This window comes from Acinonyx jubatus, chromosome A2 (genome assembly GCF_027475565.1).
Source record: "Acinonyx jubatus isolate Ajub_Pintada_27869175 chromosome A2, VMU_Ajub_asm_v1.0, whole genome shotgun sequence".
NCBI lineage: Eukaryota > Metazoa > Chordata > Mammalia > Carnivora > Felidae > Acinonyx > Acinonyx jubatus.
In genome coordinates, this window is record NC_069383.1 from 74,108,921 (window position 1) to 74,136,037 (window position 27,117).

A 27,117-nucleotide genomic window follows, 5' to 3' on the forward strand; every position below is an offset into this window, starting at 1 on the left:
TACGTATCTCTAGTATTTCTCCCCTTCTTGAAACTCCCTTGCCTGGACTTCAGCTCTCTTTTTGTTTTCCTTTTATCTTTACTCATTGGCGTTTTTAGAGCTCCTTGAAGGCCTTAACACCTAGAGGTGGGTCCAATAGGATTAAGATTGCTATTACTCCAGGAGAGTATAAAGGTTGTGTCAAGTGTATTAACATGAGCTAAATTGCTGTTGCACATTCCAAGTAAACTATATCAAAAGGAGACTGAAATCACTTGAGTAAACACAAGGGGATCCTGTGAGAATAGCACCCAAAACCAAGATAGTAGTGGAGAGCTGACAGTCGGATGATTTGTTTAATCTTTTGTGTATTGAGCCTGGCATCTCCGGATGAGTAAAGATGAAGAGGAGGGACTGTCAAAAAATTTTTTCCACTTAAAGCAAAGTTTATCTGGGAGTTATCAACTGACTATAGTGTTTCAGCACAAAAGGTGAATCTGATGAGAATCCATAAACCTTAGTGACTGGAAAGTCACACTCTCCTCACTGGACTTAATTGCAGGCACTTTCCTAACAAATGAACAAAAAGATTTTTATTTTACTTTAATTGTTTACAAATCTACATATTCATTCTGTCCTATATCCACAGTACCAGTTCCCAATGCTTAATTAGCATGACTCCTGTGAACGCTCCCTTTCTAGCACTTAAAAACTCTTTTCCTGCTCAGTGAAGTCAGTGAAATTCTTCATAGGAAGGGGTTCCCTTACCTAGGAAATTAATAGATTCAACTTTGTAATTTTTTTTTTAGCTCTCATGGTATTTGTTTTTGTTTGTTTTTAATCTTTTAATGTTTTATTTTATTTTTGAGAGCGAGAGACAGTGTGAGTGGTGGAGGGGCAGAGAGGAAGGCACAGAATCTGAAGCAGACTCCAGGCTCTAAGCTGTCAGTACAGAGCCTGTCACAGGGCTCAATCCCACAAACCACGAGATCATGACCTGAGTTGAAGTCAGACACTTAACCCACTGAGCCACCCAGGTGCCCCTAATGGTATTTGTTTTTATTATTTGACAAATGAGAGGCAACCAGGATGGAAATCCTAACACCCCACATGCAAGCCATCTTAAGTGAATTATTTGTTGTTTCAGGAAGGTTCCAAGCTTCTTCCTGCATTACCTTTGCATATTGTTGTACATGGGACTGTCTTCAAATATCTAGCTCCCTGTGAAACCCAGCTCATGTGACTTTTTGGGGGAACCTTCTTTACATCCTCTGTTGGATGCCACTTTGTCATTATGGTTTTGTTCTTACCACATACTTAATGGTGTTTATTGACTCAGGTGCCCAACCCCTTCCTTCTAGAGACTTTGAAAGCAAGGAAAGTCACTTCCCCAGATTTGCCCCCCAACCCCTCAGCATAGTATCTAGAATAGTGTTTCTGAAAGCTTAACATGCATCAGAATAATTTGGAAAACTAATTAAAACCGACTGTCTGAACCACACCTCCCGAGTCAGCTTCAGTTAAGCCTAGGGGAGGTCCAAGGATTTGCATGTGTAACAAGTTCCTAAGTGATGTTATGCTCTTGGTCAGGCTAATGGTACTCAACAAATGTACATTAAAGATTTCAACGATTATAAATTGGTTTTTAAATTTTAACTGAAGCCAAATTAAAGCATTTCATAATGCTTTATTATTCAGGATGGACCTCCTGAATCAGAATCTCCATTTTAACCAGACTGCCAGGTGATTAGTGTGCATATTGAAATTGAGAAGCACTGGTCTAGCGTGATGCGTGTATATTTTCATTAATGTTATTTGGGAGTAGTTTTAACGATCTCCATAAAATTGGCTTTCACTGAGTATCCATCTGTGTATTTTCCATTTCCTTTGTTTTCTTACTGGTGATAATATTTGTTTTTCTTTTTGTTAAGTGCACCAAGTTTAAGATTTTAAAAAGCTTTAATTGTTTATATTAGGTAATGAATTTAATTTTTTTTTGATATTTTATTTATTTTTGAGAGAGACTGAGCACAAGTGGGGGAGGGGCAGAGAGAGAAGGAGACAAAATCCGAAGCAGGCTCCAGGCTCTGAGCTGTCAGCACAGAGCCCAGTGAGGGGCTCAAACTCATGAGCTATGAGCTCATGACCTGAGCCAAAGTCAGATGCTCAACTGACTGAGCCACCCAGGGCCCCAGTAATGCATTTAAGTTTAATCATTCATTGAACCTTTTAAAATGTATTGTTTGAAGACTCTAAGTTAAGAGCACAGGACAGTTTCCTGACACCACAACACAGAAGGATCTAAGGGTAAAATGACTAACTATTGAAATGGTAAATTATCTCAGCAAAAAGATAAATTAATAGTGGAGAAATGTATGAGAAATAAATTATGGAGAAATGTTTCAGTCTGATAACAATTTTGCAGAATTAAACATCTGTTTAGTTACAAATTGCAATTCCTTAAAAGCAGCTATAGATTGAAGATTAACTTGACATTTTAATAATATGTTGTCCTATGTACATTTTTTACTTTTAAAATAAAGCTAAGTATATTTTTTATTTATTTATTTTTTGGTTCTAGTTTAGATTTTTTTTTAATGTTTCAAGTTTTTATTTAAATTCTGGTTAACCTATAGCATAATACTGATTTTAGAAATAGAATTTAATGATTCATCACTTACATATAACACCCAGTGCTCACACAACTGCCCTCCTTAATGCCCATCACCCATTTAGCCCATCCCCCACCCACCTTTCTCCATCAGAAAGTTTGTTCTCTGTCATTAAGAGTCTGTCTTATGGTTTGCCTCTCTCTAGTTTTCTTTCCCCTATGTTCATCTGTTTAGTTTCTTAAATTCCACACGAGTGAAATCAGGGTATTTGTCTTTCTCTGCCTTACTTTGTTTAGTGTAATACACCAAGCTTCATCCATGTTGTTACAAATGGCAAGATTTCATTCTTTTTGATGGCTGGGTAATATTCCATTGTGTATGTGTGCGCACACACACATACACACACACACACATGCACACACACCACTTCTTTATCCATTCATCAATCAATGGACATTTGGGCTCTTTCCATAATTTGGCTATTGTCAATAATGCTGCTATAAACATTGGGGTGCATGTGCCCCTTTGAATCAGTATTTTTGTATATTTTGGGTAAATACCTGGTAGTGCAATTGCTGGGTCATAGGGTAGTTCTATGTTCAACTTTTTAAGGAACCTCCATACTGTTTTCCAGAGTGGCCATACCAGTTTGCATTCCCACTGAAACTAAGGATATTTTGAACATTAATAAATGTAGTATTAAGAAATAACATTGTTCTTCTGATATTTTTTCCTGATACTTGTTTGCACACTGCCTAATTAAGCAATATTTAGTAAAATTGTAATTATTCATTAGCACAACTTAAGAATGTTTCTAGTAAGTATTTTAGATTACATATGAATTTGGTAGTCTCTAAATAATACCAGATGTTCCAAATGTTCAAACAAATGTTATTCTTTTGTGAGTCAGAGTAATTAATTTTAAATAGAATTTTTATAGCACATAAGAAATGTAATTAGAGTATAGTCTTTGTAGGTTAGCTTTAGGGGAATTATGTAACAGAAAGAAAACATATAAAGCTGGCATTTTATCTACTTCAGTGTTTTAAAAAATCTTTCAGTTTGTGACAGAAACAAAGCTTAAAAGAGAAACAAAAATAATTACCTCTTTCTGACAGAATCATTAGTGCAAATTTGGGAGTAATAAATACATGGGACAGAACAAAAGTAAAAGATCAGCCACCTCTGAAGTCAACTATTCTAATAAAAAATGTACTAATAATCCAAATTGCAAGTGACTTTTAAATAGGAAGATAGAAGAGCTATTCATGTTTAATGGAGAAACTAAATGGTAATATGTAAATGAAATGAATTTATGGAGTGATTTGTACCTAACCAAAGCTTCAGTCCTGTGACTTAGGAATATTCCATGAAATGAAAATGTTCTCCAGCTTTTAGAACTAAAAAGAACTATTGTGTTCACATGGTGGGGGTTACAGTGTAATAAACCCAGGATAGAACTGTCTTTATTGTGGAGCAGGATTAATCAGACAAGTTTATTCCAATGACATTAATTATTCAAGGTTTATAACTGACTTGACTTGCTCCAATTCCATGGACTCTGTATTAATTTGCTAGGGCTGCCAAAATAAATACCACAGACTGGGTGGCTTATACAACAGAAATTTTATTTTCTCACAGTCTGGAGGCTAGAAGTCCATAAGGTGTCCAAAATTGGTTTCATTCTTGAGGCCTCTCTCCTTGGCTTGTAGGTGGACATTTTGTCCCTTTGTCATCACATGCTCTTCCCTCAGTGTCTTTATCTCCTTTTTATTTTTAATGTTTGTTTATTTATTTTGAGAGAGAGAGAGAGAATGGGAGAGAGAGAGAGAGTGAGTGGGGGAGGGCCAGAGACGGGGAGAGAGAATCCCAGGCAGGCTCTGCGCTGTCAGCACAGAGCCCAATGCGGGGCTTGTTCTTAGGAACCATGAGCTCATGCATGACCTGAGCAGAAATCAAGAGTCAGAGGCTTAACCAACTGAGCTACCCAGGTGCCCCTTTATCTCCTCTTCTTTTAAGGACACCAGTTATCCTTGGATTAGGGCCCACCCATATGACCTCATTTTACCTTAAATACCTCTTTAAAGGTCCTATGAATTAATATGAATTTTAGGGGGATTTAATTCATCCCATAACAGATCCCAACATACTTTGGGCTATAATTTGAATTCTTCTAAGAACAAATTAAAGGATAGAATATGCTTAGTTAAGGCAATACTGGTATTCTTACCTATAGGACATTGATTATTTCTCACAGAAATGACAAATGACTATTCTGATTTAACAATCACTATACATTTGATCTACATGAATCTGTCCCTGGGAGATGCATCCACTCTCAGAGCTTTCAAGTGATCTGGATTTTGAGCCTGCAGGGCCCTGTGTGCGACTTTGTCAACATCATTTATGTCATGTCACATTTTCCATTTGAAGAATCCTCTACCAAAGTTAATTTGCCAGCCTAGGTTCCCTAGAGCCTGCCTTAAACAAACAAACAAACAAACAAACAAACAAACATTTACTTGCTGCCACTTTATTAGTGGGCACTCTCTCTGGGAAGCAGGTGAGGAAAAGATAGAAGTTGAGGCAGGCAAATATAGGTGTTACTTGAGCTGGCCATAGCTTTGGAACAAATGCAGCAAATTGCTCAGTCTTTTATGATATTTTCATGGAGGCCTTAAGCATTATTATACTATGGAATAGCTAGCTTATCTGCGGGAAAGGAAGGGAGAATTTATCTACCTCTTGTGCTGCATCTCTTTGGTCAAAGATCACTCCTCAGGGAGAGTTGCCAGATTTAGCAACAAAAAAGTCCCGTGCAATTGTAATAGAATTAAATAAAAAATTATTCATTGTTTGTCTGCATTTCAAATTTAACTGCGTGTCTTGTATTTTGCCTGGCAACCCTACTCTCAGGACATTAACGCCCATGCATTCCCTGACAGCTTTCAGGGAAGCCAGAGCTTCCACAGATCCTGCGCACAGGCACCAAGGTTGGTTTCTCCTCAGTACAGCAGTGTGGCGATGGTGGCAGCCAAGAAGCAAGGCAGGAGGTAGAGACAGTGATGGGGAGGGGTGTGGGCAGGAGGATGCAGGCACAGCTGCATGCATGTGGGTGATAAATAACATAATTTTCTCTAAAGATGAGTCAGCATTCATTATCTCATTAGTATCTTCAGGACCATACTGCATTAGACACTGGGAATACAGCAGTGAATAAGATACAGTTTCTGCTTACAGAATACACCTCAACTATTATGTTGAGTCCTGGTTTAAAGATACTTAACACTAGTGAAATGAAATAATATTTTTTTAATTTTTTTAATGTTTTTATTTATTTTTGAGACAGAGAGAGACACAGCATGAGCAGGGGAGGGGCAGAGAGAGGGAGACACAGAATCCGAAGCAGGCTCCAGGCTCCAAGCTATCAGCACAGAGCCCGATGTGGGGCTCGAACTCACGGACTGCAAGATCATGGCCTGAGCCGAAGTTGGACAGACGCTCAACCTACTGAGCCACCCAGGCGCCCCTGAAATAATTTTTTTTAAGTTTAAGTAATCTCTACATTCCATGTGGGGGTTGAACCCACAACCCCGAGATCAAGAGTCACACGCTTTTCTGACTGATCACCCAGGTGCCCTGAAATAATTTTTAAAATACCACCTCATTAGATAGATATCTTCCTAAATGACTACTTTGGCAAAAATGAACAAACAAAACCTCCAAAAGCCCAAAACTATTTCATGTATTGCTTTCCAGATGCTTCTAGAAAGAAACAGACAGCCTTCATCAAATACGGGAAGTCTTATTCAGTAAGAAAGAAAAATCCATTTGTATGTAACCCTTCAAAAAAGAGGTTAAAACACATTAAATAATACTTTTTATTTAGATGCTCATAAGGCAGATCTATGAGAATGATATAAAAAATGGCATGTAATTTGATAGCGATATTTTGGCTATTACAGAGTTTTAGCAAATAGCTATTACACAGTTATAAAGAAAACAATATTTTCCAAGCAGATACAAAATATCAAATGAAAGATCAAAGGCAAGAAAATGAGTATCATTAATTAACAATGGAAAATCAATTCCAATTTGAATTGCACATTATCCTTGAAAAACTTTTAAAGATAAGAATTATTGCAGTCTAGTTCATTCAGTGTTAAATAGAATCATGACAAAGAACAAAAGACCAGAATGGATTAGTCTGACTTCATATAAAGAAACCCAAATGCACAGTGAGTTAAATACAGGCAGAGGGAGTCATAGTGAAGTAGAAGTTGTCAAGATCTTTTTAGTTTCTAATAGGCTTTCCTTAGGGTGTGGCCTTGGTCCTCTTAGACTTTTGCCAGGTCTCCTATTGTATCCACAATTAGGGCAGCAAGATGGAGGAATAAGATAAAGAACACGTGCTGCTTTTCTTTGAAGAGACTTCCAGGAAGTCAACCACAGTGCCCCTACATCTCACTGACCAACTCTCAGTCTCATTGTTACACCCAACTGCCAGGGCAGTTGAGTAATGTGATGGACAGCAGCTTTTAAAGAAGTAGGGTAACCAGACATTGGGAGACAACTTCCAGGCCCTGTGTAGGCTGAATGTCTGCAAAGTTATGAAAGACCTTCAAGGAAAATCTTAAGAGAATTAAGATTGAAGTTGACAATTTGAAGTCATGAAAAAGCACCTGTCTTAGTGATTTAATTTAGCCTGTCCAGCCATGGGGAGAGTCCTATATGTATAGTCTGCTCTAATTGTGTATGACTGCATGATAGAAAGCCAGTGATTTGGAAAGTTAAAAAAATGTCGGTATGTTTGTGTGTTAGGCTGAACTAACCAAAATACTGTTTTTGGTATCATATGGACAGAATCTGTGATTATTAGCACTTTATAATTTTCTTGCATTAAAAAAATTAAAGAACCCATTCATTCCTATAAAATCCAATATTCAAAGGTAAGAACAGACTGTGTTTCCACTAAAATCAGTACATGTTCATTTAGAGCAATTACATATACTGAATATCCACCAGAATATTTTTTTTACTCACTTATAAACAATTAAGGGTAGAGCATCTCATTTTCATGATGACACATCACAAATAGAAATGTTAACACTGGATCAAGGCATAAGCACATGTAGCAATGCTTTAGGCAAAAATTCACAAAATAATTTCAACACCACATTTTAGGCTATTTGAATACTTATTTCAAAACAGAGACTCTCTAGGCTGACACAGGTTCAGTGTTTATAATATTCCTAAAGAAATACTTATGAGTTACATTTATGGTACTTTATTTAAAATATCACATAAGAAACCTTTACATTTCACAAATAAACCTCTATTTGGGGGAAAAACTCTTTGTACAGAATTTATTATGAAATAGTTTAATGGCAAAAGGCAATTAAAAAGAATTAAAATTTTATCATATTATGTAAGAGATAAACAATACAAAAATCAGATATGATATTCTTGAAGCCCTTTTACACAAGTAATTTTCATAATTTGAAAGTATGAATATATCTTAAATTGCTATTATCAAATTAATGTTGAAAGTAAAATTCCTTAATCAAGTCAAGATTATGCTAATTTACAAGAAATCAATCAGATAGTTTAAAACGGAGTTCACTAGCCAATACTGTATGTAGCAGAAAATAATTATCTCATAAATACCTATAAATATAATTTCTTCATACCTTAAAATATTTTAAAATTTAAATAAAAATCTCTATATGTAGACAATCTGGGCTAAATTTCCATATGTGCTTTGAAAAATATATGTTAGCATGAATATATTCTTATTTAAACATGATTTTAAATATTCTTCATAGAGGAGACATATGAAATCTGCACACAAAAGCTAAGTAGCATGATTCAGCCTGTGATTACTTCCCTGTTAGGAAAAAACTTACTTAGTTTTTTTGCATAGGATTAAGACTGGGTATATTTTCTACATTCTTATAATTTTCTCAGGGGCACTTCTCAAAATACAAACCCCTACTAAAGTTCCTACCACTTTCTCACATCTAGCAAGAGCAGAATTCAGTTCTACTTCTGAGGCCAGAGTAATGATTAAAAAAAAAAAAAAGTGATTATGAGAAATAATGATTAAGAAAAAAAAATCAGGTAGAAAATGGTAAAATAAAGCAATTAAGAGTCAATTAAATAAATAAATTAAAAGTCAATATTTTTGCAGTATTAGAAAGGTTTTTAAACATTTAGAATTAGAATTAGAATGCATATATTACATTTATTCTAAAACTTCAAAATTATTTCATCTTTGTAGTACTGAAAAAGAAGAATTTATCATTTGAAACAAAAGTTATATACTATATACATTTTCATAAAGTTTGTTTTTTCACATTTTCAAAGGCCCCATTTATCTGTAATAGTGTTATATTATTGGCTACTTAATATACACATGCAACAATATAATTCAATAGTCATATAGCTTTTAAAAATGTCTCATTGTATTTTCACATTAAATGGTGAAAGCAATGGTCTTGACAGAGGGTAACTTGAGGAACAAATTGAAAATATGCTATTAATTTCACTAGTGTGCTACAAGTGTATGGGTGTTTCCCTTTAAAAGTTATCACCCAAGGTAGTTCCTACTAAAAACTAGCAAGGAAGTGATTATGAAGAGGGAAAAAATAGAATTAAAATTTTAAAAAGGGAGAGCTCAATTAAGAAGTACAAGATACTAAAATTCACCAAGAAGAGAACACCAGAGAATCATGAGTGATTTACCAAATTGACAGGGTGCAGTAGGAGGGAAAGAGCCAATGATGGGAAAGGTAGCCTCCACTAAATAGAATTTTTATTTTGGCAGTTGCATTCAGTAGTACTTCAGTGGGTATAAGTTTAGAAATGTTATAATTTCAGGATATATAATTACATAATGCATATAATTGTATCTTATCTGCAGTTTTCTATTTTAATAAGGAAGGAACAAATGAAAAAAATGTAGGGCATTCTAATCAAAGTTTGAACAAAATGCAATTTTAATGTGGAGTGTCAGCACTGAAAATTTTTATGAATAATTTGTATGATTATATGTCTCTAGAGTAGATTTATAATTAACCACTTTTCCTAATATCCTTCAATCTTCCAAACTGCTCCCTCATGAATGGTTGAACAGGCAGGAGGACTTCTCAGGGAGAGAAAAAAGGGATGACCAACTCTTCAGGGACTTTTAAGATTCTGCAGGTCCTTAGCCATTCGTTAAAACTGCTATGGTCCTACCCTGCTGGAGTCCCTCACTGCATAGGGTCATATGGACTGCCATAGGTCTCCAGGGTCAGGTCCCAAGCAAGAGCCTCTTGCAAGGTGAGGAACTGTAGATTATCCCACAATCAATAATAAATTTATGACTGTAATATTTTCATATATTTTTGATACCCACAACACACTGTGAAGAATGTCAGTGCCTTTACTGACAAAAGAGGAAGCATCTAGATTGGCATCATGATGGTAATGAATGCATAAGGATGGAGCAGGGGCCATTAGCCTAGTGGTTAAAACCGTAGCCTCGGAAATATGACTGTCTACATATTAAATGCTGGCTCTGGCTCTTACTAACTGTGTGACCTTGGGCAAATTGCTTTTCTGTCCTTCTGTTTTCTCCTATGTAAAATGAGGATATAACAACCTCTGTCATGGAGTTGTAAATATTACATGGGACAGTACGAGTAAAGTGCTTAGAACAGTGCCTGGCATATTATAATCCCTCAGTGAACATCAGTAAAATCATATACCAGAGAGAGTGGGGACTGGCTAATGTACAACAACATAGATCAGCTGACAAACAACCCCTTGTGTATAAACTTAATACCCTCCCTGTCACTAGAAACAACTGTAAGATTCCCTGGATTGGTACTATAGTAGAAAAATCAATTTTGGAAGCCAAATATCACGGTCTTCTCCCAAATCAACATATTAATATGCAAATGAAACTGCTCTGTAAAAAGATAAGGAATGAAATCTTTCATAAGGTACATATTATCAGTATGTATTTCATGTCTCCTTTGCATTTCAAATACGTCAGATTCAATTTGTTTTTTTTAATTTGTGTTTGTTCACAAAGCACACTGGTTCATACAATTAATTACATTCTTCAAACCCTATCTTATGAGAAAAATATAGGAATGTTACCATTCACCCTTACCTAGATGCTAATGTCACATGTCCTTTCTTAAAGTTAATGTATGATTATGTGTTTCTATTTCTTAAGCTGGATGACAATTAAAATCTTAAGTAAGCTTCAGGAAAAAAAAATGCATCCATTCAATTATATTAACACTTAAAATTCTGCTGGTTTGTAAAGTTTTTTTAACATTAGGTTATATCTATATTATTCGCCATAAATATTTTTGCCTGATTATGGAATACAGTTTATTAAAATAACAAGAGTGTTATGGTTGTGTAAAACAAAACATATAAGCTGACCACAAAAATTCATATTGCCAAAATCGATCTCTGTGAAAATTAATTTCAAGAAAGTTCTGCCACTAATTTGATTGAGATCTTACTGTAAGGATTTCAGCCCACGTCAGTTTGACAATGCACTTGCAAATGAACATAAAGGAAGTCATAAAAATAATGGCATGAGCAGAATTCTATATGGCATCAATGAGCACCATTTATCATCACATTACTGTAACCCTCTCTGGTGAGAGATGAGGAACTGCTCCTCCAATACCTTCTTCCAGAAATTGGCTCTTTTCCCAACCTTTTTTAATTCTCTTTAGCTTTCGGCTTATGCATGGAAGGAGTAAAATGATCTTACCCAGAATTACAACTGAGGGCAAAACAAGAGCAAGAACAAAGTTTGGTGGTGTATAAAACCTGTAGTACTCTTCTTCAAAAGCTCGTTTCCATCCGTAAATTAAAACATGGAAAGTACTTATGAGCAGAGCAACGTATCCAAGCGTAGACTTGGGTAGAGGAGGAAGAAAAAGAAACAAAGTATAAGAAGTTATTCAAACTCATAAATTAACCTATCCAGCTACACCCATGTTTATAGTGTGCTAAAACTATTTTATCTTGAATTATTGAGCTACTCTTTGTTCTCTCCTGAGCTAAAGAATTTTAATATCTTCATATATTTCATATATATTTATTTATATATTTGCACATCTTATACAAATAAGACCATACTGCATATAGCTTGATACTGTGATTATTTTATATCAAGAACTTTCTCATGTCATTAAATATGAAAAAATTGACCCTAATGTTATGTAATATCCCACTGAATGATGTGTTACAATTTACTTGACCATTCCTTTTTTGTTTACTTATTTACTCTATTTCCAACAGATCATTTACTCTGTTTCCAACTTTCCTCAACTATAAGCCCTTCTCTATATCTTGGTTTATTTTCTTATAACTTGTTTCTAATAGTGGGATTGCTGGTGAAAACATCTGGGTTTTCCTTAAGGATACTGATGAAAACTGCCAAACTTCTTTATGAAGGTTATCCACATTTCCACCAGTTGTGTGTATTAAAAAAATATTATGTATGTATGTGTGTGTGTGAATGCTGAAGGGCATTCTCATTCATATACACTCCCCCCCACACCCTGCCTCACATAAATATACTAGTTGAAAGTAAACATGTAAATATTGAACATGAAAAATATTATAGTATTAGTATATAATATGAATAGCATTTCACACATGTGGCTTTATTGACCACATTAAATGAAATTTATATTAAGAGTACTTCTGTTAGTTTATAGGTGGAAATCTAAAAGGCCAGCATTCTGGGTTCCCTAAATTATTATGTTTGATTGCTTACTTTGACAAAATGGTCTGTGTAACATTACATCAGTATAACGATGTAATGTCTAACTTCACTGGGAAAGGATCAACTAGCAGAAAATTGTCCTGTTTGGCAGTTACTCATCTCTATTTAATGATAATTTGCATCCGTCTAACACCCTTTATCAGAGGGCCTTCTCTTTTCAGATGTGATTAAGCTAACAATGGGAAAAGTTTTCACATTTTCTTGCTTTCAAAAAGGAAAAGTTAATTTAGACAGGGATATGCCCTTAACTTAAATGAGTTCTTTAGATGAATTGAGCAAATAGGCAAAAACAAAACAAAACAAAATTTAGTGTACTACCTAATGACAGTCATCCACATATTGTGCTATAAGCCATTTGGATACAACCAGTCCTGACTTTGTGATAATATAGGTAGGGTCTAAGTTTGAATTACATGTTTTAAAAATAGGCAAATTTATTAAATAACCATTATTGGAGAAGGTGAATTGTTTATTAAAGAACACAGTGCTACTTTGAAAACCCTTTATATGTACTCATATACACATATATACAACTCATATATTAAATACATATACTAACAAGATCCATAAGGCTGGTTGCTTGTCATAACCCAGCAGCCCAGTTACCTAATTTGCCACTGCTTGTGTTTGTGTGTATACACACACCTTTCTTTTACAATATTCAGACTCACCTTCTCCCCAACTTGAATTCAAATTAATGAGATTTTTCTAGAAAGATCAAGGTGGCTCAAAATGTAAAATAATTATTCACTCATTGGTCTAATAACAAACTGACTTTTGGCACTAAACTTGATCTAAGCTTACCCATCCCCACTTTCATTTTTTTTCTTTTTAAAATAACCTTAACCCGTAACATAGTAAGCAGTGCTATCAGAGTCTTCTAGTAGAATCCTGTACTGGTCTTTTACTTACTAAACCCAAATGGTCCTAAGCTGGCTTCCAGCAGTTTTTGTTCCTTGAGCTAGATGTATAAATGCAGCCCCAAAGGCACTCTTTTATAAGAAGCATATTTAAAATTAAACTGTATTTAACACTTAAATTCTATGCCGCCCAATCCCTCAACCCACATACCTGAATAAAACTGAATTCCCTCCAGTTTAAAGCATTGCTCACTGAAGGGATAGAGGTGACTGCCAGGAGGGAGAGTAAGCCAAGGCTCATTATGCCAAAGGAGATATACATTTCAATCCTCCAAACTTCTTCCTCGTTCCAAGAGTTCTCGATATTTGCATGAACCTAATGAGAGCAAATGTGAATTTCTTTTATTTGGCAGAGCATTAACTGATTCAGCACAGTTCACTCTTGGCATGAGAATACATCATATATGGATATATTCAAGTTGCATTATTTCAATTTAAGACTATGATGGAGAACCTATTAGCGGATGTTATTGTTCCAGGTGTGGGGAAAAGAGAAGAGGGAGTTAAATAAAAGGAGGACTAAGATTCTCTCTTTCCTTGCATGTGTGTAAGGGGGTGAGTAAATCTACCATCTGCATTATAATTCACCACCATTCCTGGCCTGAAGTCCCAAGACCATGAATGCCAAGTGGTTGGTTCCAAGGTGACATAAAAAACGTACTGGCAGTTACAGAAGTTTTGAGGGACTTCTCCAAGTTGGTTTAAACTCGGTTAAATATTTTGGATACATTCTGGTCTTAGATCAACTCAGAACTCAGGAAGAGAATTTCTAAATTATGCCTCCGTCTTCCTCTCTCACATGAAGAATATTTATATGTTAATTTATCTCTTTTTTCTTAACTTCTTTTCTTCAGGAAGCTGAGATTTCCATATGGATAAAATCATACCGAACGCAAATATTTATTCTCTTGAATTGCCTCATCAATATACTTTTCCAACTATTCAATTGCCTCACTCGGATATAGTACTTTTCCAAATGTCTTTCCCTTACATTGGTAATACATATATAATCAAGTCAGACTTGATTAACTCTGAATATGTGGTATTCTGCACAGGGATTACTTTTAGAATTGTCTATTTACTTAAAAAAAGGTTTATTTACATGTAAACAATATGATTAGAGTATACATCAAGGGTTGGACTCCTTGGGTTAAAGCTTTGTTTTAAATAAAATCTGTTTATGGATAACAGACTCTAACTTAAAACAGTTTAACTTTGTCCAGTTCCAGTTAACCAAACAAACTTGAAATAAAAAAAGAAAAGCTAGTTCTGAGCATGAGGTCCCTGGAACAATCATACCAACATCCCGAAGAAAGCCACAGAGCTCCTGTGTGGAAAAAGGCTCTTGTTTGATACCTTTTTTGACATCTATACAACAATACAGAACAAGGACATACCTCGGTAGGACATACCTACAGCTTACAACCTGGATCTACCTGGCCTCCTGGTTCATTCATTCATCCCACAAATACACTTTGGGAGTGCCTTACTATGTGCCAGGCACAGTTCTAGGCATTAGGCATCTATCAGTGAACAAAATGGACAAAGGTCCCTCCCCTCATGAAATAATGTTCTGATAAGAGGAGGCAGACAACAGTAAATATAATCAACAAGGAAAACATAAAGTGTATTAGGAGGTGATAAATGCTATTGAAAAGAGTGAAGGTAGAGCAGAGGAGGAGGGACTGGAGGGAGGAGCAAGAGTCTAGGGGTTGAATCAGAAGCGCATAGCAGAATTTAAAAGGGTGTCCAGGCTCAGCCTCCCTGAGGAGGTGAGATCTGAGCAAACAACTTAACAACCAGTGAGGGAGCTGGTGCAGCAGATAGCAAAGCCTTAGCATTCAGTTAGGGGAAGGGGTATTTTTACAGAGACAATGGCTTCAAGAACATCAATTTACCAAATTTTTTTCAAATAACTTTAGGTTGGAATTGTTGAAACAGGCCTAAGTATCTAGTGCTACAAAGCTGGATCATGATGCCTTGGTTCCTTATAAAACGCAAAAGCTCACATTTGTTTTGGTGCAGTATCCTTGGCTGTCACAGGTAAATGCTACAGCAGATAACTTCAGTGAAACCCTTTACGTTACATTTGCTCAGTGGGAATTATTGAGGAAAATCATACTTGGCTCCATCATTAAGCTCCTTCCATGAAGCTTTCCCTGAGATTTTCTTGAAGAGCTAAGTGCTATAAAGGTTCACCTGAGTAACTAAAGCTTCACCAAAGTATCTTTTCAGCTTTTTTGATATCAAAAGCCTTACAAATGTATGTCTCCTGATCTTGGCTTCCTATTCTGTTTTGTATTTTCACTAGTTGTAATTTTGTCGCATATGTTTACTGAGAGATGCCTCATTGTTCCATGGAACATGGCCAATCATAAAACATTAACTCATGTTTAATGCTGAAAACAATCACTGCAATCATAACATCAAAAAAAAAAAATGGAAGAATTGAATCCTTTATTTCTGTTCTTACTCTTCAAAGAAAGGTATAGTAGCAGTTTTTATCCTAAATGATTTTGGATCAGCCACGTAATTCTTAAACAGAAACACTGTGTGAAGAATAATTCTTTCCCCTCCCTAAATATACCACAATTTCTATTACAAGATGTGTAAAAGCTCACACTGCTTTAAATCTTAACATTTTACAGATATACTGATAAGGTATTTTACTAGTATCCAGTAAATAACGAGCACATTCCATACCTGCTGATAAGCCATGTTGAGAAACAAGTATCTCTCTGACCTTCTCATTGGTAAGCAGAGGCTGTAGGCAACATGGACCGAAGCGAAGAAAAAACTTAGTAATCCAAGCTGTTTTCTACACTGTAACCAGGTCTCCAACCAAGGTGGAAATTTCCTATATTTGGTGCCGTAATAAAGCTGATACGCAGCTGCCAGGAGACCTGCTAGGTATACCAGGGACAGCAAAGTAATGGCAACTATGGGCAAGGTTTTATTCACAATCTCAATAGGAATCTTGTAAAAGTCACTCTGCTGGTTTCTAGCATATGGGTGTATCACATCTCTGACAAAGGAATAAAGAAAGAAAAACGTGGCTAGACTTATGGCTACCACCACTGGCCCTCTCCAGAGAGTAAATAGTCGCAGGGGTAAATTTTCAATCTCCCTGGCTGATGATAATGATCCCAAGTCAACAGGAATGAAATTCAGCTGACGGGCAAGTTCAATAACCTGTTGTCGAGCTTGAATATTGTTGCTGCATATATAGACCTGCGGCAAAAACAAAAGACTCATCATTACTATTGTTTGTAAAAATGGTGACAGTGATGATCACATGCTCCACTTCACCCATGGAACGTCATTTGTGACGACCTTGAGGGATGCAAAAAGTTAAGGAGGTAAAGCATTTATTAACATATTTGTCTATTTATTAATAGGTTAAAACTGTCATAGAAACAACAAAGTCCTTGCTACCTGTGATGACCTGAAAATAAAATGCAGAACAATCCTGCTAGAGCCTGGGATTGGGAAGTCCTCACGGGAAGAAAGCCAGGAGGAAAGAAAGGTTTCTAGACCACGTGTTTCGGCAGCAGTGGCATGGTAAGGTTGAGGTGGAGTTTGGGCTGCTGGCCCTCTCCTGCCCACTCCAGCTCTCACTCTCACAGGTATCAGGGTGGGGTTGGCTTCCTGGACTTTCGAGGACAATATTCAGTTCTAGGACTGTAGTGATTCTGTCTAGTAGAGGGATTACAAGTACTGTCCTTTATAGATATTCAGCAAGAGAGAAGATGGGCATGAACTCTGGGTGGTTGAATTTGCAATTAAAATCTCTAACTTATGTCACAATGACGTACTATTTATAAAATTTATCTTTGGTTTAGAAACTGATTGACCAAGTATCTGAAGAACCATGAATCTCAAGTTTTTATTATTATTATATTATTTCACTGGTCAGAATATGAAATTCTTTCATCTATAAATAGTGATACTATACCTATATGGGGGAAAAATGGTATTATAAGGTTTAGTTAATTTAAATAGTAAAGCAACTGCCATTTTCTAACACTAAGATGTTACCTCTGTATAATATAATGACATGATGGGTGGGGGGTGAAGGTGGACTTTCAAACTACACAAACCTCTTAGATAAATTACTGTAATTGAGAATTCAACAAGTATTTGTGAATTGTCACCAATTCACTGCTGAAGTGAGCCAGTATAACTTACGGGGAGGTCATCTTACTCAGGGCTAGAAAAATATTGCTATAAAATCTCTGGGTAATGTTTGGGGAAAACAAATTCCTAAATATATCCCTGAAGATGTTTATATAAGGTCTCTGGAACAGACCACACTAAAATATTTGCATGCTAAAATTTGCATTATGCTAATAATGTAGAGCTCTTCCAATTATTAATTCTACTTAACATTAACCAGAGGAGTAACAGACTCTATACTAGTATACAAATGTTCACAAATTTCTAAAATGGAGTGGGGAAGAATACATATTCCAAAGAAATAAGGAAAAGCATTCTAAGGTAATTTATGACAGTTTTGACAATGGTGACTTTTTTTTTTTTACTTCTTGTTAAAAAACCCTAAAGTAATAAAATTTAATTATAGATATAACCTATAGATAAACTATAACATTTATTTAAATTTAAATAAATTTAAAATTTATTTAATTTATAAACCTAAACATATAAATCCAACTTTTGTAATAAAGGCAGAGGGCCAAGAAATACAAACAAAACTATTTCTGTAACTCACTTTAAATTTAATTATTTGTTCCACAGTTGTTGTTAATGAATTAAAATTATCAAGGGGTGCCTGGGTGGCTCAGTTGGTTAAACATCCGACTCTTGATTTCAGCTCAGGTCATGATCTCACAGTTCATGAATTCAAGCCCCACACTGGGCTCTGTGCTGACAGAGCCTCTCTGCTCCTCCTCTCTCTCTGCTCCTCCCCTGCTTGCTCTCTCTCTGTCTCTCTCTCAAAATAAATGAATAAATAACAATTATCACAATTATGGGCAAAGGATTAAATTTAGGTTTAAATTTAAACAAATTTAAATTTGGTATGTATCCATTCCTAAACTTTGATAGATATACAAAAGAAAAAAGGATTTAGAAATGACCTTTGAAAAGCTGGAAAGTATATAATCTTTTCCAACTCTTCCAAATCAAAGACCTGAAAGTGAATGGTTATCATGACTGGATATGCATGCAGTGGTATAATACTTGAATTTATTTCTTAAGGCATTTAATCTAAGGCATAAACTGTCTTTATCGACAAAAATAATAAAAGTCTTTTACCACCATGCTTAACTATGATGCATGACTACACCTTTAAAAGATTTTTAAGGTGCACTATTTTACACGTTTACTTCTAAAGGTTCTCATTCCATATAGGCATTGATGGAGCTCCCCATTTGCTTTATTCTCAAGTTGAACTAGATAGAACCCATATACTAAAAAAGAACCTAAGAAATCCAGCCTGTCTCTCCACACAGATTAAAATTTACACTTTAAATAAAATGGGCTGCACTATTTTAAATTCTATGAAGAATCTATGTAAAGTAAAAAGGTACTACTAAAGAATTCTTCTTGAGGATCCTACTAAATAGTGTTTCATATGCAGATGGAATCCTGTTATCAAACAGCTGCCAGGAAGGAGAAGGGAGGAAGAAAGTTTGGGAGATAGAGGAAGAAAAAAGATATGTTTGTTATTGTTTCTGTTTTTGTGGAAGCCAGGAGAGACTCAAGGCAATGTGGCCCATTATTCATCAGCCAACTTTGCCTTTCCCTGAATTAGCTGGTGACAGGAAAAGTCAAGTGACAGGAAAATCCAAATAATTTTCTTAGCTTTCCACATTATTTTATAGGGGTAGAAATGTACCCTTACAAGGTCAGGACACGATTTTTCAGATGCTCCTATACAGTTTTCAAAATGATAATCCTTGGAGAGTCAGAATTTGCTTTTTAGAAGTATGACTTTTTTTTCACCACTTAAATTAGGGATTAGGAGGTACAAACTTCTAGTTATAGAATAAGTAAGTCATGGAGATGAAAGTAGAGATAGGGAACATAGTCGATAGTATTGTACTAATGTGTGGTGACAGATGGTGACTGCACTTCTCGTGGTGAGCACTGAGTAATGTACTGAATTGTCAGATCACCATGTTGTACACCTGAAACTAACAGAACACTGTATGTCAACTATACTTCAATAATTAAAACAAAGAAAAGAAAATTTAAAAACAAATTAAAAAAAAACACAAAAAACACATACCTGCCGGCTGGCATCCTTAGGTCCTAACTGAAGTGCCCAAGCTGAGACAACATTAAAGCCTTTGACAATCAGGGAATCTGGGAATAATGAAGCCAAATATTCAGCGTTGGATTCTGGATATTGGTTTATCCTCATGTTATTGCTCACATCAATCAGGATTTTACCCACAAGCAGATGTCTCAGGTCCCACAGGGAGGTGTAATGTTCTCTATGTATAGCAATAAATATTATATTTGTTTTTGTCAGAGCATCTTCATGATGAGTGACATCTACCACATGAGGAAAAAATTCGGAAGCAAACTTAGGATTTCTACTTCCTATAACCACATGATAGCCACATCTAATAAGTCGAATCGTCAGCGATTTGGCAAAATCCCCACTTCCAATGACACCCACGGTGACCTTCCTTGCATCTTTGATACCATTGATGCCATTAGGCAAAAAAGTTTCGCTAAGGTTCTTAGGGCTTCCCATCATAGAGATCGATTCCATGATAGAGGCTCTTTCAAGATCACCAGAGATATCCTAGGGGAGAGAAAATAAAATCTTCATCAATTACTTATGACCAAACATTCAAACACTTCTAGACATTAAAATACTACCTCTCATTTCTAGAGGTGAAATATTTTGGCAAGGTGTATAAAACCTAGAACCCAGCAAGACACAATTTGTAAGCTAAAAAAGGATGTCAAAGTAGAAAAATGAACTGTCACAAAGTTGATATGCTAAAGTGTGGCTTCTAACTTTTTAATGGACACATGAATCACCCAAGAATCTTATTAAAATGCAGATTCTGACTCAGTAGGTCTGCAGTGAGGCCCAAGATTCTCCATTTCTAACAAGGTGATGCTGATGCTGCTGGTCTGCTGACCCCTCGTTGAGCAGCAAGACACCATGGCACAAAAGGAACCAGACTGAAGTTTTCACCTAGAAACGTGGTTCTAACAAGTCTGATTCCCCAGTTTGGCAACAGATCAGAGGGAACCAATCAGAAATGCCACTAGAGGTAGAGGGGACCGTGCTGGCATGTGACAGCTCACATGACAACAGAAGACAAAAAAGCCACAAAAAACAAAAAACTATTTAAACTAAAACTGGCTAGAATCATTTAGGATGGAGTCAATCAGTGATCCTATACACCTCCACAGCTAATGAGTGACTTTATTCTTAAATGAGAGATAAATCAGCTAATAAAAAATGAACCCCTGCATTTAAATAAGAGTTAAAGAAAAACAGGCTTTAAAATATAACAAAGGATTCCACTGACTTCTGTCATTCACCCTATATCCTATACTTTACTGAGAAAGACAGCTTTCCGATGAAAACGGGGTTAGTAATGTGTTTATGGCCTTAAATTACACAATACTTATGAAATCTTTTTCTTCCCCTTTTATTTGTTGGCTTCACAGAATAGGATGCCGTTTATTTTCCCTGAAAAAATTTATCAAATTCTTTTTTACTTAAGTGAGTAACATAATGACTTGCTCAAGAAGACACATCAGATGGCCATGAATCAGTGTCACTGCTGGATCTGAACAAAAAACACTCTTCCACTCCATCCCCATTGCGCAATGTCTTTTATGCTTACAGCAGATGTAAGCACCACAGAGGATTTAATGGATTTTACAGGAACAGGTAGAATGCTTCAAAAAACATGTTTTTGGGGTTTTAATTAAATGACATTTGAAATGTAGAAGAAAGCCAGAAAAATTCAACTTCTTACCCTAGAAATGGATCACAATGACTCAAAAAACCTGTAAGTTAATCTTCAGAAAAACAATAATAATATTGCCTAATACTCACATAACACATTCTATCTGCCAACTGTGCTTTTTTTTATTCACTGACCGAACCCTGCAACCACTCTGTGAGACAGGTGCTAATGTTGCCATGCCCACTGTGAACAGGAGGCACCAGACATGCAGTAGATGACTAATTTGTCCAAGGTGAAAGGTGAGAAAGTCAGGGAGCCACGATTAGAACCCATGCAGTCCAGCTAAGGCATGTTGTCACTTTGGTGCATGTCAAGAATTTAAGAGAGGGCTTTTTCTTTGAGTGGGGGGTGACATGGAACAGTTAGTTATGGTTGTGCTCAACCACAGAGTAGTATATTCTCCTTCTCTGGCCGTGGTTTGCTCCTCAGCATTAACTAGTGATCTTAATGTCTAACTCAGATCCTGGGAAGGGAGAAAACTCCCTATTTTTGAATCTATTACACGTTTCCTTTCACACTTTTCAAGATAGAAGGGGGTGGTAATTATCTGCTTCCCATACACTCAGAAGGCCAGGCAGAGGTCAGAGGCACCAGAGTAATACAAAAAACATCAACGTCCTCTTGGAGAAATCATGGGCTATCTTGGGAATCGAGAGCAGTTAAAAAAAACAGATATAATTAAATCAATGGTCATTTCATTCAACAATGCAAGGTGAACTGGCCAACTTGACCCTAATCGTATATGTTACCTAAGGGGGAAAGAGTTATTAGACTCACACATAGGAACCCAAGTGTCCTGTTTCCCAGTCCTGAGTTCTTCTGAGTAGAGATTGTGGCATCTCCTAAATACGAAAACTGCCCCACTGGCGTGACCTGAGGTTTGCTGACTCTGCTTGGTGCTATGGGAGTAGTAGGGAATCCCAGCACTTGAGTAAATGAAGATGCAGAATTCCAATCTCAGAGCTGCTTCTTCCCACAAGGGAGAATGGCCTGCTAAAGCAGTGGTTCTCAGCTCTTGCTGCACACTGACATGACCTGAGGAGCTTTCAAACCCAGCGATACCCAGTCACCTTCACCACTCCACCCATTTTTGTTTAACTGGTCTGCAGTCCAGCTTGGGCATCAGGATTTGTTTGTTTCTTTGTTTCTGGAGATCACCAAGTGTTTTAATTAAATGCAGCCACGCTTGAAAACAACACTACTAAAAGATTCAGGATTGAAACTAATACTTAAATTTGGTATTTAGAAAGAACAAATGTGGCTTTTTGATCCTCAATTATGCTCATTTTTACACTGTTGTTCGTAATAATGAAAAGTAACACTAGCAAGAGAATAACGGTTGCCCTCTGGAGCAGAGGAAGCTGAGGAAATGGCACGCTGTCCTTTCCCCTCGCCTTCTTGGGTAGGAGCAGAATCAGAAGGTCCACTCACTATTTTGCAATTTCCCTTTTTCCACTTTCTGGAAAGGGCAGTACTGCTCTTTAAACTGTGTCATCCCACTGCCCGGCATACTTTGTTCCTGTTGTTTCATCACATTCAACATTCGGAATGGTCAGTGATGGTATCTTTTCTTTCTGTCTGCAAAGGGACTCCTCAACTCTCCAGGCATCAGGGGTTCTGCTGATTGGAGCAAATGGGAGTTACTGACTTGCTCTGGAATAATGTCTATCAAACTTTAATGTGAATATGATCACCTGAGATCTTGTTAAAATGCACTAGGTCTGGTGTGAGGCTCAAGATTCTGTGTTTCTCCCAAGCTCCTGGGTGATGGCCCTGGTCCTTGTAGTTCATGGGCTATAATTTGATTAGCAAGGTCCTGGAGTCTCTCTACCTTCTCAGATCAAAGAATTGAGAAGACTATGTCCTTTATGGAAAGTTTTGTTTGTGTGGTGTTGAGGAGAAAAGACAGGCTGAGGCCTCCGAAATCACCTTGTTTCCTGAGTCTCAGTTTCCTTTGTTAAATGGAAAACAAAGAGGTTGTACTTGACTCCTGCAGTCCAATACTAAAATCCTTTTGTCTCCAAGTCTTAAGGCTATATAATAATAGTTATATCACTACTTTATATTTCACACTGTGACACTTCAACTTTATGAGCTAGATTTAAGTGTGATGTAAGTAGCACATGGGTGGGTTCCTTGAAATTTCAAGGTCACAGTTTTTCTTGAATGGCCATTCAACTTGCTGTTTGCATTTAATACTTGAAGTGTATTTACCATCAAGGTAAAAGAATTGGATTATACTCAGCTATGTGGCCTCCCTCCTAAGATTTTGTTTAGAAGAGTTTCCTTGACATTCCTCTGGCTGAATGGCAGCTGTTATGCTACATAAATAGAACCTAATTTGTTTCACATATAAACATCTAGGGCATTCATTATTGATGACAGTAACTCTGAAAAGGCTGACCTCAGATATCTTGATAACATTCACAACCTGATGATTTAGATATGCTACCAAGAAAATGTAATCCCCCAGGGCCATGATGTAGGTGTATTTTTGACTTTGCAAGGCCACATCTGAACCTTTCTTCTCTCCTGCAAACACTCGGCTCCACTGAGGCTCGTGGCACCTCATAAAACTTTCTTATAAGCACTGCTTTTATCTACTGACTTCTAGCTTATTCTTTATCACTAGTGCCTTTGGCCCCCAATACATACACAGTCTTCCTTTCTACACCAACAGTGGTCATCCTTTTCCAGTATGTCATCATTCAAATGGATAAACAAACCATTCAACCTCATGGCCTCTTGTTTCTGTCACTTATTCATCAAAAATAATGAACCTCCACCCCACTCAGTCACTCATTTTCTGAGCCTTCCAAAAATCCTAGTCAAATATTCAAAGTGATAATTCTAGACAGCAGAAGAAATCTGATACATTGACCCACTGTTTTATCACTCTCCTTCGACCTCCTCCTGGTTTCTCTTTACCCATCCTAAATTCCAAAGGATATAATTATTGTCACTTGCTTAAAAAGATTAACTCTTGTTAAGGACTAAATGTTTGTATCCCTCCCCGCCCAAATTCTTATGTTGAAATGCTAACAATGGGAAGGTATCAGATGGTCTGGATTTTATAAGGTGATTAGGTCATGAGGGTAGAACCCTCTTAATGGAATTAATGCCCTTATAAAATAGACCTCAGAAAACTCTTTCTCTCCTTCTGCCATATGAGGACAACAAGATGATAGTCCATGAACCAGGAAGTGGTACCTGAATCTGTTCTATAAATAAGAATGCAATAAATATTCTTGGGGCACCAGGGTGGCTCAGTCAGTTAAGCATCTGGCTCTTGATCTCAGCTCAGGTCTTGGTCTCAGGGTCATAGGTTCAAGCCCTGTGTTGGGCTCCATGCTGGGCATGGAGACCACTTAAAAAAAAAAAAAAAGAATGCAATAAATAATCTTGTTGAATGTATCAAAAAAAAAATGTGAGGTCCAGGGGCACCTGGGTGGCTCAGTCGGTTAAGTGTCTGACTTCAGCTCAGGTCATGATCTCGCGGTCCGTGAGTTCGAGCCCTGCGTCAGGCTCTGTGCTGACAGCTCAAAGCCTGGAACCTGCTTCAGATTCTGTGTCTCCCTCTCTCTCTGCCCCTCCCCCACTCACAGTCTGTCTCTGTCTCTCAAAAATGAATAAACGTTAAAAAAAAAAAACAAACGTGAGGACCTTAAGAGATGTAAAAAGTCTATAGGTAAGATCCCTCTCTTTGCTGATCAAGACATGGTAGCCCCAAGTGGGTAAGTGATATGCCAGTGTCATGGTCACTGGCTGAGCACAGAAAAAACATCCTGATGTTGATTGTCCTGATTGTGTCCTTTATTGAAACCTCAGTCCTAGTCTTTCAAACTGGTGTACCCTCTTTCTCACCTTTGTTATTATCCTTTCTTTAAAAATGTAGTTGCCTTCGTCTGTGCTTTTTCAGTATTAAAATATAATTATGCTCATTCATTACAAGTATTATTTTCCATGTCTCCAGTAAAATAAAAAGTGACTTGAATACAGTTTTTCGTTCCCTTTTTGCACAATTAGCTCAATTTATCATTGTTTATAAAAGTGTCTCAACCTCTTAACCCCTCTGAAAGACTGACTAGCTAAGAAAAAGAAATTGCAAACCATTTCTAAATACCCTGCAAAATATCTAGGATGGGTATTTTTCTTCTGTAAATAGCTTTTAATCTATGAAACAACAGAGGGGGAAATGCTGAGTAAAACAAAACAAAACAAAACAAAAAACACTTCCTGAAAGAAAAAATAAATACAGCAGATCAGCACAACAAAGAAATAATAAAGGTGGTAAGAGTGTTGTGTGGGGGTGGAGTTGCGTGAGATGGGGTGGAGGAGGTGGTTTGGAGAGAATTTTCAGGGTTCCCAGCAGTGGAGCTGCTACCAGGACTCAATCTAATCAGTCTTGAGGGTGGGGGAAGAGGCAGGAGTTCAAATTCAAATTCTGTTTCTCCCAATTTCACCCGCAGTGATGAGTGATAATAACCATGGCTCGGAATAAGTTTTTCCATCTAAAAAATGAACTGCCTGAGGAGTAAAAACTGATACCAATCCTTCTCCAAGGGGTGGGAAGATAATAAATGGAAATCTCTGGACAAAATTCTCTTTATCTCTCTGCTCTATTTTAAGAGCAAGATTTTTAGGGCATAATTTTCAACAAGTTTTGGCTGAGGCTGAACACAAGGCTGAAAGACGATTTAGGACACTCAAAGAAGCAGCCAATTACCTCCTAACACATAATGGCCTAAACACCCCACGGATGCATAATTGGCTAATAAACAGAATGACTACTAGAAATACTTTTTCGCAAAGCAGCGCCGCGTGATACTCAGTGCGATGCGCTACATGAACCCAAAGTGGTAGGTAGACGATCAGGAAGGCTAAGGTAAGCTGCCCGTCCTTTCCCTTTGGGGCACATCCTACCTGGGACGATGTCTCTCCTGGCCTTTCTCCTGGGCCCAACCTCAGGACTTTCTGGGAGCTCGTGGAAGACCAAGAGGAGTAGAAGGCGGAATAGGTGGAACAGACACCCTTCTCCACCCTTCCCACTCCTGACCTCGAGATGCCAAGAGATCAGGACTGACGCCCGCAGAGGGCGCGGAATCCGGGGAGGACGGACGCAGCGCGTGGCGCCGACTGCATCTTGACCCTCAACTCCGCCGCCACCACCTGGTCTTGCGCTCCTACCCGACCCGCTCACCTCTGCGCCTCCCGCGCCGGGCAGGGACGAGCCTGGCAGCTCCGCGGACAAGGCGCCGACACCCCAGGGGCTCGTCCGCGCTCTAGGGCCTAGGGACCGCGCCTCCGACCGGCGGCTGCAGGGTGGCTGCCGCGGCAGTCGCGCTCCGGCGGCTTCCCCGCCTCCCCGAGCTGGATCGCGTATTGCAGGAGAGGAGGAGGACGAGGGAGGCGCGCAGAGGCCGGCCTCGCAGTGACGCGCCGCTAGGGGCTGCGCGCGGGGAGGGCGCTGAGCGGGCCGGGAACGCGAACTGGAGGGCCCAGCGGGCGGAGGTGTGGAGCTGTGCGGCGTCTGGAGGAGTCGGGGAGCTCGGCGGGGTCAGGAGAGGGCGCGGAGAGAACTGGGGAGGACGGAGAGAGAGCGCCGACCCAGGCAAGCAGTGCCGCGGGGAGCCCGGCTGCCTCGCTCCAGCTTTGAGTATCCCCTGGACTGGGAGCTGCTGAGTATCTGCCTCTCGCCTGCGGCCCCCACCCTGCCCTCAGTCTCCGCAAGGCTCCCCCTCGATTCCTTTAGAAAAAGCTCTAGAAAAATCAAGCCCACTTTTCTACTCCACTGCTTTTGTGCTGCGTAGTCTCCTTTCCACTCTAGACTTTGCTTT

The 27,117-nt window shown here is 37.8% G+C and overlaps 1 protein-coding gene and 1 long non-coding RNA gene across 8 annotated transcripts in view; one reads left to right on the top strand and one right to left on the bottom strand.

The window, feature by feature from the left end:
• Positions 1-27,117, top strand: part of LOC128314798 (uncharacterized) — a 129,391-nt gene that overhangs the window by 63,979 nt on the left and 38,295 nt on the right. For all 5 annotated transcript variants that reach the window (XR_008296853.1, XR_008296851.1, XR_008296854.1 and 2 more), the window contains one exon: positions 16,715-16,877. This is a non-coding gene — a long non-coding RNA (uncharacterized LOC128314798). The remainder of the gene's footprint in view (positions 1-16,714; positions 16,878-27,117) is intronic.
• STEAP2 (STEAP2 metalloreductase) lies at positions 6,315-27,087 on the bottom strand. Of its 3 annotated transcripts, XM_027071848.2 has the most exons (6): positions 26,481-27,087; positions 22,712-22,897; positions 19,567-20,091; positions 16,020-16,547; positions 13,468-13,632; positions 6,315-11,521 (listed from the first exon to the last, which is right to left on the bottom strand). In XM_027071848.2, exons 3-6 carry the CDS (start codon positions 20,056-20,058, stop codon positions 11,234-11,236), a joined length of 1,473 nt encoding a protein of 490 aa, XP_026927649.1. In that variant the 5' UTR covers positions 20,059-20,091; positions 22,712-22,897; positions 26,481-27,087; the 3' UTR covers positions 6,315-11,233. The 3 variants fall into 3 exon arrangements, with proteins under 3 accessions (XP_026927649.1, XP_014943576.1, XP_026927651.1); XM_015088090.3 differs by lacking the exon at positions 22,712-22,897 and having other exon boundaries at positions 26,481-27,086; XM_027071850.2 differs by lacking the exons at positions 22,712-22,897; positions 26,481-27,087 and adding an exon at positions 26,204-26,472.

Bases quoted from the DNA above. Each gene is read 5' to 3' on its own strand.
- STEAP2 (XM_027071848.2), bottom strand. From the start codon at position 20,058: ATGGAATCGATCTCTATGATGGGAAGCCCTAAGAACCTTAGCGAAACT. The intron at 16,548-19,566 runs GTATGTGTTTTT...TTTTTGCCGCAG, and splicing joins CTAAGGATGCCAGCCGGCAG to GTCTATATATGCAGCAACAA. The intron at 13,633-16,019 runs GTATGGAATGTG...TGCTCTCATTAG, and splicing joins TCAACATGGCTTATCAGCAG to GTTCATGCAAATATCGAGAA.